The sequence below is a fragment of the Salmo salar genome, chromosome 20 (genome assembly GCF_965601325.2).
Source record: "Salmo salar chromosome 20, fSalSal1, whole genome shotgun sequence".
Lineage (NCBI taxonomy): Eukaryota > Metazoa > Chordata > Actinopteri > Salmoniformes > Salmonidae > Salmo > Salmo salar.
Window position 1 is genome coordinate 27072318 of NC_138310.1, and position 12029 is coordinate 27084346.

The following is a 12029-nucleotide window of genomic DNA, read 5'->3' on the forward strand; positions in this document are numbered from 1 at the left end:
TGCAGTGGTGTGCCTGTTGGTCAACTATCAAAACGGACCTTTGGTCAGACCATGGGCCAAGCCAGCGTAAATGTGCAGGTGTTTATTTGCTAGCAGCAAAATAAACCAATTATTATCTATGACATGCATCAATAATTAGTGTTGTAGTGAATATCAATTTGTGTGGAGCTTGTATTGGCTTTAATTAGGCAATGAGTTTAGGGGTGGGGAAAAGAAACCAAGTAAACATAGAATAGCCAGAATGCAAGATTGAATACTTTTCAGGTGCATTTTTTTATGGATATGGACTCACAAGTGTTCTTGACATGTCTGTGCAGCTGTGAACTGGTGGTGCAGCAGGAATGTTTAGTTGAGAGTAGTGCGCTGTCTGGTAAAGAAGGGCCACCAGATGATTGCACATAGCACTTCCTGCAACACAGGAGCAGTGGCTTTGGACCACTATCACTGGTACGGAGTGCTTTAACACCATCTGTGAAGGTAAGTGTGATGAAAGACTGAAGTGAGAAACAAGAATGGTGCGGAACATAAATAACAATAAACATAGTAGTGTCTAGTCTTCTTAACTAGGGGCTCATTTAACTATACAGGAATAGATTGTGTCTCAGTAACACAATTACCAAACACTGCGTCAACAGATCTTTACCAAATAACCTGTTAAGTGAGCAATTCAAAATTGGGATTGGGACCCATCTTTAAAAGCTATTGAGAAGAGTAAAATGTTGACACTGTCTCCAACATACCATGATGACAGCGTCCCACAGGAGATGTTTAACAAGGTCGCTAGTAGCTAGCTATAACCTTTCCCTAGTCTCATGCTGTGCGGTTTTTCACTCTTCCTCATGGACCTGTGACAGGCAGCCCTCATGATGATCTTCCGTCAATGCATCTTTGTTAGATACTGTGTAGAAGACATGAATAACAATTATTTTTAGCTAGCAAATATAGCTAGCAAGAATAATTTAAGCAAGCTAACAAAAATACACATTCTCAGGTAGATTCTGTCAGCGTTACAAATTTTACCAAGTAACTAGCTAGCTACAGTTACTAGTTAAATTAGCTAGCATGATTGTAGCTAGCTGACGTTATAGCTGTCACTGACTTGGTACTCACCTTCATAGTTGTCTATGTAGCTTCCTATATACATCTTGAACTCATTTTCGTTCTTGCTAGCTGGAGTCTCGTTAGCTGATTTAATAATTCACATTAATTTGAGGCAAGTCCTGAAGACACCTAGGAAAAAACTGCGACATAGTGGTAGTAATGTTATATCGTCGATAAAAACTAGACTGACTTTCATCTAAAGTATGCGCCACCAGAAATTGCCACACCGGTAGGAAGTGTGCTTTGAACGTAATGGAATGTGCATAAGGGCTATTTACCTGATTCCGTTTATCAGTTGGAGTGAAAACCTACAGGTTGGTAGCTCTCCAGGAACAAGGTTGGAGAGCCCTACGCTAGAGTCTAATCTGGCCATGTCATTTAAGATTGCATGAAGCGCATCATCTGGAATTTTAACCATGACAATGACCTTCACCCCCACACTAACCGTACTCCCATCACCATGCATCACCCAGGTCGTAAATTAAAACATGGACCTGGAATTGCGTAAAAGAAGGAGATCGATTAACATACGATCTTGGCCACCTTTAACAAAACTGTATACACTAATCTGCATACAACCAACCACCTTTTGTGACTAAATAGCCAATAAACCCCTTTGGAAAATAACTATATTTAATATACAGTATGTGTACTGAAACAATAAGGACCTCTCCATAAATGTACATTATCAAAAATAAAGTCTCAGAAAATATAGGCCAATCAAAAATAAATTAGAATAGAGCGAAGTCATGACCACGGCCCATTCGTAACAAACACAAAAAAACAGAACAGCTACGACCAAAGGATTTGCTCTCCAGCCTAATGGTCAAATTGGGGGGGGGTTACAGTTAAGGCCTGGTGCAGCTCAGAGAGGGGTCCAGGTTGTATCAGCTTGGTCCTTTGGAGCAGGTTGACAGCCAATGCCAGTCCAATAGAGAAGCTATGAGGTCAGATCCATTTCTACCATCTACCATTCTGTAAATCAATCTATTCCCCACAGAGGGGACGGCTTGGCTGTGTGAAGTCACTCGGATCCTGGCTTACAGTCCCTCAGGATGAGGGTCCACAGTAGTCCTCTGCTACTAGCATGCTTTACATACAGGGAGAGGGTTGGCCAGAGGGTAAACAGAGGCTTCTTGGTCCTCCTCACCCCTGTTTGTCAACTCCCTTCTCCTCCTTTAGCGTTTGTTCCGCCGTTTATCCATTTCCTTTCGAAGCCGGGCCTGCAGTGCCATCCTCATGGTGGAGTCCAGAACATTCTCCTCCGCTACGCGCTCCACCACCCTCTCTGGCTTATCCTCCTAAGAGACAGATGGAGCACAGGGGTCATGACGAGGACACATTGTACTGTATGCAACAGAATGAGGACCACCATAAAAATATTTAAGTGATAATGCCAGAGAAGCCAGTGTTTGGAGGATATATTTGCATGGATATTAGGCCCAAGATGAAGTCAGGACACTGTTGTTCAGAGGAGCTAGTCAACAACACAGCTAACAATCACTTCAAACTGATGCTGGAAAGACTGCAAACTAGCTGCACTTCTTTTAGTTGTACTTTTTTAATTTCACACACACGGTGATTCATGATTTAGACTGGCTGTTTGCCTGTCTGGTCACGTTCATTACTATGGGGCAGCTGGAGATTGAATTTGAATATTGAAACATAGTTGCAAATGTCAGAGAGACAGCAAGGTTTATACAAATCTCCACTGTTGAAAACTAAATGTTAATCTAAAGGAAATGTGAGATAATGTCTAGATGTTTTTTTCTAGTGGAGATCAAGTTTATAAATTGTCAGCTGGGTTGATGAGAGTGGATTGCGCAGTCAGATGGAACAGAGTAAATAGGCATTTTAACGTCATAGATTTAGCACGTGGTAACTTGTGGAATAGACATCGGCTGGAATGCGGTTTTAACCAAACAGCATTTAGGATTAGACCCATCCGTATAAACATAGACACTTGAAAGTGTGAAAACTCTGCTAAAGGTGTTGAAACTACACCATGTGTACAAAAGTATGTGGACACCCCTTCAAATTAGTGGATTTGGCTATTTCAACCACACCCGTTGCTCACAGGTGTATAAAATTTGAACACCCCGCCATGCAATCTCCATAGACAAACATTGGCAGTATAATTGCCTGTACTGAAGAGCTCAGTGACATTCAACGTGGCACCGTCATAGGATGCCACCTTTCCAATAAGCCAGTAAGTCAAATTTCTGCCCTGGTCAACTGTAAGTGCTGTTATTGTGAAGTGGAAAAGTCTAGGAGTAACGTCTCAGCCGTGAAGTGGTAGGCCACACAAGCTCACAGAATGGGACCGCCGAGTGCTGAAGCTCGTAAAAAATATTTTGTCCTCAGTTGCAACACTCACTATCGAGTTCCAAACTTCCTCTGGAAGCAACATCAGCACAAGAACTGTTCATCGGGAGCTTCATGAAATGGATTTCCATGGCCGAATAGCCGCACAAGCCCAAGATCACCATGCACAATACCAAGCGTCAGCTGGAGTGGTGTAAAGCTCGCCGCCATTGGACTCTGGAGCAGTGGAAATGCGTTCTCTGGAGTGGCGAATCACACTTCACCATCTTGCAGTCCGACAGACGAATCTGGATTTGGCAGATGTCAGGAGAACGCTACCTGCACAAATGCATAGTGCTAACTGTAAAGTTTGGTGGAGCAGGAATAATGTTCTGGGACTGTTTTTCATGGTTTGGGCCAGGCCCCTTAGTTCCAGCAAAGGGAAATCTTATCGCTACAGCATACAATTACTTTCTAGACAACTCTATGCTTCCAACTTTGTGGTAACAGTTTGGGGAAGGCCCTTTCCTGTTTCAGCATGACAATGCCCCCATACACAGAAATGGTTTGTCGAGAACTTGCCTGGCCTGCACAGAGCCCTGAACTCAACCCCGTTGAACACCTTTGGGATGAATTGGAACACCAACCTAATCGCCCAACATCAGTGCCCAACCTCACTAATGCTCCTCTGGCTGAATGGAAGCATGTCCCCGCAGCAATTTTCCAACATCTAGTGGAAAGCCTTCCCAGAAGAGTGGGGGCTGTTATAGCAGCAAAGGGAGGACCAACTCCATATCAATGCCCATGATTTTGGAATGAGATGGTCGACGAGCAGGTGTCCATATACTTTTGGCCATGCAGTGTATGAACGTGACCAATAAACTTGATTTGATAGACAGACCTTGAGTACGATGTAGGAGGTGACATGGCCAGAGTCAGCCTGGTAGTCCAGCCAGAAGAGCTCAGTTCCATGGGTCTCTGGCTCTGTACTGGACCCACTCTCATTCCACTCCTCAGTCTCTGCACCCACTCCTGGCTGAGATCCATCTGGAGACGCATATACATACATAAATCACCACTTTCCAGAGCCTTCCATCAAATTGACAGAAGAGTTCATATTATCAGCAGTGTTCTTACTTCCACGTCGAGGATGGTACACTTGGATGTCTGGTCGTCGGGGGTGTCGGGAAGTAGTGGTGTGCCTGGGCCTCTGATGCTCATTGGCCTGCTTCACCTGCTTATCATAGTCATCTCTGCAAGACATCAAACAAGTCTGTGTAAAGAATCTATCAAAACATTTAGAGAGCATCTTGACTGGCTGCATCACCGCTTGATATGGCAACTGCTTGGTATCCGACCGCAAGGCACTACATACAGAGGGTAGTGCGTATGGCCCACTACATCACTGGGGCCGAGCTCCCTGCCATCCAGGACTTCTACATCAGGTGGTGTCTAAGGAAGGCTCTAAAAATTGTCTAAGACTCCTGCCACCCAAGTCATAGACAAGCAATACGCACATAATCCAAAAAGTTGAAATAAATTAATATCATAATGAGCAATTTATCAGACTCGTCGCTCAGTCCAATAGCCTTCCCTGTAGCTCAGTTGGTAGAGCATGGTGTTTGCAACACATGGTGTTTGCAACGCCAGGGTTGTGGGTTCGATTCCCACGGGGGGCCAGCACAGAAAAAAAAATGTATGCATTCACTACTGTAAGTCGCTCTGGATAAGAGTGTCTGCTAAATGACTAAAATGTAAAAATGTATTTCTTTATTTTACTTTTTGGATTATGTGTGTATTGTTTGTATTGCTAGGCATTATTACTGCACTGTTGGAGCTATAAACACAAGCATTATGCTGCACCTGCAATAGCAACTGCAAATCTGTGTATGCGACAAATAAACTTTGATATATACAATGGCACAGATCCAAAGATGAGTCCTCCATCTATCTCTATGGCCTGCTGTTCACATGCGTATCTGCCCGCTCATTGGCTAGAATGGTCCCACCTGATCGCGCCTGCCTTCCATCTTTGGGATATGCATTTAGAGCGGTCACATGCATATATTGTCAATATAATAGACAGTCTTTAGTTATAGTTAGTGCAATACGGGTTCATTGGGACGTCCCTATCCCTTTGACGAGCGGAAAGTCTCTGTTATACGTTGTGCGCATGCGTATAAGTGGTTGGCGTAATAGCGATTAATTTCAATATTATGTAGAAAACACTCGAAATTGAACATCTGCACGCTCTCAGAATTGATTACATTGATAAAATATACACTCCACATGTTAGCTCAGATTAACAAAGTTTAGTGATTCACCTGGCAATCTGGTTCCTTCGAATGTGGTGTAAGAAACCGTGGCTCATGTCCAAACGACCCGTGCGTTTATATTTGAGCTCTTGTTCTTCTTCATCCCGCAAAATCTCCATCCTGATTGACAATTGATTTAATATTTCTTTATATGCACAACACCACAACAAGCTGCATCGTAACGTTAATCAAGCTTTTAAAGTGGGCTGCTGTCCAACGAGAATTGCACACGGAGTTACGAGCTTGTTCATAGTCTATTTTTAATATCACGTTTCTACCCCGCCAATGATAATTTTCTCACATTTTGAATCATCATTAATTATTTTATTTAAATTGTATAATAACCTATGTGTGAAAGCTGCGTTAATTTAGAGGCCCACGTAAACATGGCCAACATTATTCAATCTCAACCGTTCGGTTTTCGCCAGAGTAAACGTGAGAACTCGGGGTACACTCTGGTTGGCCATATTGTAGCCTGGAGTTTGCGGTGTTTTGGCGAGCTTGCTAGTTAGCAAAATAAACTCACCAGTGGCTTTAGCTAGTTAACTATACATTTTATCTATACACAACAAAGATAACGCTATGGTATCTGTAAAACGGGAGCGAGAAATTGACTTGGAAGACGATGAAGGTAGCTAGTCAACATATTTTAAAACGTGTATAAGCGAAGTCTTGCTAACGTTCGATAGTAACGCGCTACTATAACTAGCGGACGTTGGCGTTTATTTCTAAACGTGTAGCTAGCTAGGTTAGCTGCTAAGTTAGCCTAAATCACATTGTTGGTAGCTAGCTCTAGTTGGCTAATTATTGTTAGCTAGCTAAGATCCCATTCAAGCATCAAACGTGTTTTTCCTAGCTACGTTATTGTTTGCCGCCAGAGTAGATGTTTCCTGTAAAAAGAACGATCTGGTGTTAGCTAACGTTACCTAGCTAGATACGATTGTTGTCATTGTTAGTTAACATTTAGCTACACTTAATTATTTGTTGAAATTGTTCTTTGTCTTACACAGTACCTGTGAAAATTGGCCGTTCGTCCGAGGACCGCAGAAGTCGCCATTGTCCCTACCTCGACACAATCAATAGGTAACGTCAACTGGCCTTAACATGGAAGATGCACAAGATAAGGCATTTGTTGAATATGTACTCTTTGTGTAAATCACCTCTAACACACACATTTGTCTTCAGGAGTGTACTGGACTTCGATTTTGAGAAGCTATGCTCCATTTCCCTCTCCCACATCAATGTATATGCCTGTCTCATTTGTGGGAAATACTTCCAAGGTAAAGTATTTCAGATGAACGTTGTCCGCCCCCCCTCCTCTCTACCTGAGAAGTGTTCAGAAATGATTTGACCTAGGCCGAAACCAATACATGTATCTTCCAGGTAGAGGTCTGAAGTCCCATGCCTACACTCACAGTGTGCAGTTCACCCACCATGTGTTCCTCAATCTGCACACCCTCAAGTTCTACTGTCTGCCAGATAACTACGAGATCATTGACTCATCGTTGGAAGACATCACGGTGAGTCCACTGAGATGGGTGTGCACACATTAACTCTGTAATAAGAAAGAACATGTCAGATGCATCAATTCAAAAAGGCACTGATGGAATGGTGCTAAACTGATAGTTCTGAATTTTAACTTTTTTTTAACAGTTCTTGTTCAGTCATGGTTTATACAATCATCCAGTGGTATGTGTCTAAAGTTATATAGTGGTGTTAATGTATTTTTCTTTGTGTTTTAGTATGTACTGAAGCCCACGTTCACCAGACAGCACATCTCTGGATTGGATAAGCAGGGAAAGCTGTATCGAGCCTATGATGGCACCACCTATCTGCCTGGCATCGTAGGGCTCAACAACATCAAGGCTAATGACTACGCTAATGTGGTGCTGCAGGTAAGACTGTTATCCAACACAGAGTATCCACTGGTGAATCTGACATCACACCATTCACATACTGCTAAACATTTTCCTGTGTGATGATCGTTCATGTTGATTATGGTGAACTGTCTTTATCCTTTCAGGCCCTGTCCAATGTGCCCCCACTGCGGAACTACTTTTTGGAAGAGGAGAATTACTGCGGCATCCGTAGGCCGCCGGGTGACATCATGTTCCTGCTCGTGCAGCGATTCGGTGAGCTGATGCGCAAGCTGTGGAACCCACGGAACTTCAAGGCCCATGTGTCACCCCACGAGATGTTGCAGGCCGTAGTGCTGTGCAGCAAGAAGAACTTCCAGATCACCAAGCAAGGTAGGATTTTATTATAACACATTCAGTGAGATACAGAGCCTCGATTCTCAAGAGCAAATTATTTTTTGTACAGTCAGATGTATGTTTTCGTATGTGTTGCACGTTATGTTGTGAATAAGCTACGCTGCTGATTGGTCTCTGTCCTTCAGGGGATGCTGTGGACTTCCTGTCATGGTTCATGAACGCTCTGCATGGCGCACTGGGAGGAACCAAGAAGAAACCCTGTGAGTGTCAGTGGGAGGTGGAGGGAATGATGTTGGGGAAGGAGGATATGACCTAAACTGTTTTCATTGTCTTTGTCATTCAGTGTTTTCTGCCTCATTATACAACCTGTGAGATTAACAAAGATATTTCCCACTTCTTTCCCCCCTCTCTCCTATTGCCATTATAGCAAGCCTTACCAAAGTGTTCCAGGGTTCCATGCGTATCTTCTCCAAGAAGCTTCCTCACCCAGATTTGGTAAGTGGCTTATTGTCAACCCTTTGTTAAAGACTTCAACATTGTATCAAAGTTTAAATCCTTACTTGTGAATTCATGACTCTTCAATATGATTACATATTTGAACTGTTAAATTGTCCACGTTACATGCCTTTCTCTCTCTCTCTCCAGCCACCAGAAGAGAAGGTGGCTCTGCTTCTGAAGGAGGAGTACCAGGAGGAGATGTCTGACACCACCTTCCTCTTCTTGACCCTTGACCTCCCCACAGCCCCGCTGTACAAGGATGAGAAGGAGCAGCTCATCATCCCACAGGTCCCCCTCTTCAACATCCTGGCCAAGTTCAATGGCAACACAGAGAAGGTACTGCCCTCAAACTCACACTTAAACTTGCTCAGATGAACAGCACTCCTATCTCCATGCCAACCATCTCGCCCACCAAGTGAGATGAAAACTAGCCTCGGAAGCCTAGGTTTCTCACATTATTTTTTCCCGAAAGCCTGGGGATATTTTCCTCAGGAAGATGACAAAAAGGGGTGGAATACGGTGGTCAAGATGTAAACTAGTGATGCGTTGCCACTTATCAAGCCAATCAAATATTTAGCATGGGTGGATTTACAAACAGATGTTGTGTTTCTGAAAATATTTCAGACTAGCAACAAGCTAGCTAGCATAAGATACAAAAGTAACGCTGCTAGTTCTCCCATTCAAATGCAAAATCTTCCAAAAGCAGCGTCAACGAGACAAGATTTAGAATGTTGGCCTGTGAGACTTCAGCTTCTGTTTGAAAGAGATTATCACCTCTTGATTTTTATCACCTCTTCAACCTTTCCTCTGAACCCTCCTGTTTGCTTTTAGGAGTATAAAACATACAAAGAGAATTTCCTGAAGAGGTTCCAGTTGCTCAAGCTGCCCCCCTATCTCATCTTCTGCATTAAGAGGTTCACCAAGAACAACTTCTTTGTGGAGAAGAACCCCACCATTGTCAACTTCCCCATCACGTAAGTGATTGTTGCATACTTTCCCCATATACTCAGTTGTAATTTTGCATTGTGCTCAGCCTTATGATTCTGTGTGTATTTTTGACTGACCCCTTGCATTTGCTCCTTGATCAGGAACGTAGACCTTCGTGAGTACCTGACAGAGGAAGCACAGGTCACAGAAAAGAACACAACCTATGACCTGGTAGCCAATGTGGTGCATGATGGGAAGCCCACTGAGGGGGCATACAGAATACATGTCCTGCATCATGTAAGTGACAGCTGCGTGTTTTTTTTTTTTTTCTGGTGAACTCTACAGGTGCAAATTTGCAAAGCTTTAGATGTGCAAAATTTCTTGATATTGTGAAAGAAAATACTCATCCTGTTCAGTTATTGGTGCTAATGTGTGCCTATCTTTGTCGCTGAAGGGCACTGGGAAGTGGTACGAGCTACAGGACCTGCAGGTGACAGATATCCTGCCCCAGATGATCACACTGTCAGAGGCCTACATTCAGGTAAGTTCTATTGTCACATTGATCACTGATTATACAAGAGGCTGTTCTCTAACTTACCTGTTTATGTCTAGATAAGTTACTGACTCACACTAACTGTCAATTGTGTTGATGTGTGGGTTCTGTGTTCCAGATTTGGAAAAGAAGAGAGAGCGAAGATGACACGACTAACCACACTGGGGCGTGAATGAGGCATTTAATGAGCATTGATCATATTTAAAGATTGATTGTACAGGAAAGAGCTGTCACTCGCTGGCTAGTGGTCTGACAGTATCCAGTGGAATTGGATACTGTCCAAGATGACCTCAGGGTAAGCCCCCACCACATGAGGACCAGGACATTTTATTTGAGGATTTTGGCTATAGCGAAAACAATGTTTACTATTTTTTTGTTCTTCACTTACATTTTTAACTGTAAATGGTAGATTAAACCAGTTTTGGCTTTTCTGATTTCAGTCATTAATATTATTTGAGATTTTGCACAATTTTACATTTGTTGATTTATTAGTCTTAGCCATAGTTGGGTCTTTATTTGTGAAACAAGGAAGTAAAAACAAATACAATTCCAACATTTTGAATAAGACATGACCAAATAGTGAAGGTTACAAAAAGATGTTCATATTGTAAGCAGTACATTATAGGATGCATGTACTCATGTATACACATACTTCGGTCTCACACATGAATATTACTTAGATCATAAAAATGTTGTATATATATTAAACTAAGGCAATGCATTGACATATTACTGGTTTAAAGGATTTCTCCATCAAAAGGAGGTGTATATGTTCACTCAAATATATTTCTTCAAGACACTTCGCCACTTCATTTACTGTACCATATTTGTTTTCCCTGATTATGACTGATTTTATATGAATAACTTTATTGCAGATAATGGAAAAGTCACAATTAATTTCTAATGTAAATGAGGTATTATACTTGTGGATATATCTGCTTAAAAAGGTCCACAATTATTTTAACTCAATCATTTACAGTATGTTTGAATGAATTACTTACTGTACTCGTAATGGCCCACACAGTGAAAATCAAACCTGACATCAAATCATCTCAGTGCTACACCATTAGCCTACCACAAGTACAAATCTAATGAAGGAAATGTACAGACATTTTTCACAAATTGCTCAACAGTGCAATATAATACCTGTTAAATGTACAGAAAAAAAATTCAGGCAACAGTGCAGTCATTAATAAGTGACATTCTTAAACACACTTAGCAGTTAATAAATGCAGGTAATTCATCATAGCTTCATCCATGAAGGGAGATCTCTGGGTGTGGTTTTCAGATCTAGTTTACTTCCGCCACACTCCTGAGAGGTTTTCACATCCCTGCAGACGTAAATGGGTCCCCAGGTACACTGGTTCTTCCTCAGAAGATGCTGCTCTTTCACAACAACACACACATCAGCTCTCTGGAGGACACAGTGACAAATAGCTGATATACTGACTAAAAGAAGACTCAGTCACTCTACACACAATCACACCACTGTTGTCACTGGGACAGTCAATCTACAAGACTATTGGTCTGGGGATTATAGACGGTGAGGTTAGGAATGTCATACAGTGGAGGACCTCTCCTATGGCTGGGATGCGAATGGTTTAATTACCTCACATGCATCCATTTGGCTTCTGGGGCCATAGAGTTGGGTGAACATTTCACACTGGAAAGAACACAAAGACGGGCAAAATGAAACTGACGTAACTGCTACTCGCTGTTTATTATCTATGCATAGTCACTTTACCCCTAACTAGATGTGCATTCGGAAAGTATTCAGACCCCTTCATTTCGCTACGTTACGGCCTTATTCTAAAATCAACTCTTTACATAACTTTCCGAATGCAAAGTTTTCAGACCCCTTCCCTTTTTCCCCATTTTGTTGCATTACACCCTTATTCTAAAATGGATTAAATAAATAAAAAAAACGTCAATCTACACACACTACCCCATAATGACAAAGCAAAAACAGTTTTTTTTTTAATTTGTGCAAATTTATTTAAAAATAAAAAATGGAAATCACATTTACATAAGTATTCAGACCCTTTACTTAGTACTTTGTTGAAGAACCTTTGGCAGTGATTATAGACTCGAGTCTTTGGTATGATGCTACAAGCTTGG

The 12029-nt window shown here is 42.1% G+C and overlaps 2 protein-coding genes across 4 annotated transcripts; one reads left to right on the forward strand and one right to left on the reverse strand.

The window, feature by feature from the left end:
- Window positions 1-254: 254 nt before the first annotated feature.
- LOC106580345 (UPF0561 protein C2orf68 homolog) lies at window positions 255-5983 on the reverse strand. Of its 3 annotated transcripts, XR_001322868.3 has the most exons (6): window positions 5730-5983; window positions 4543-4658; window positions 4307-4452; window positions 1111-2402; window positions 741-898; window positions 255-469 (listed from the first exon to the last, which is right to left on the reverse strand). XR_001322868.3 is itself a non-coding variant. In XM_014161278.3 (4 exons), the coding sequence occupies exons 1-4, from the start codon at window positions 5837-5839 to the stop codon at window positions 2280-2282; spliced, it is 495 nt and encodes a 164-aa protein (XP_014016753.1). In that variant the 5' UTR covers window positions 5840-5983; the 3' UTR covers window positions 255-2279. The 3 variants fall into 3 exon arrangements, 1 of the variants encoding a protein (XP_014016753.1); XR_001322867.3 differs by having other exon boundaries at window positions 741-2402; XM_014161278.3 differs by having other exon boundaries at window positions 255-2402.
- A 182-nt stretch (window positions 5984-6165) lies between these two features.
- Window positions 6166-10345, forward strand: usp39 (ubiquitin specific peptidase 39). Its single transcript, XM_014161277.3, has 13 exons — window positions 6166-6351; window positions 6731-6803; window positions 6906-7000; window positions 7104-7240; window positions 7463-7615; window positions 7744-7969; window positions 8119-8193; window positions 8361-8428; window positions 8579-8767; window positions 9263-9405; window positions 9520-9655; window positions 9813-9899; window positions 10030-10345. Exons 1-13 carry the CDS (start codon window positions 6303-6305, stop codon window positions 10081-10083), a joined length of 1485 nt encoding a protein of 494 aa, XP_014016752.1. The 5' UTR covers window positions 6166-6302; the 3' UTR covers window positions 10084-10345.
- Window positions 10346-12029: the final 1684 nt, after the last annotated feature.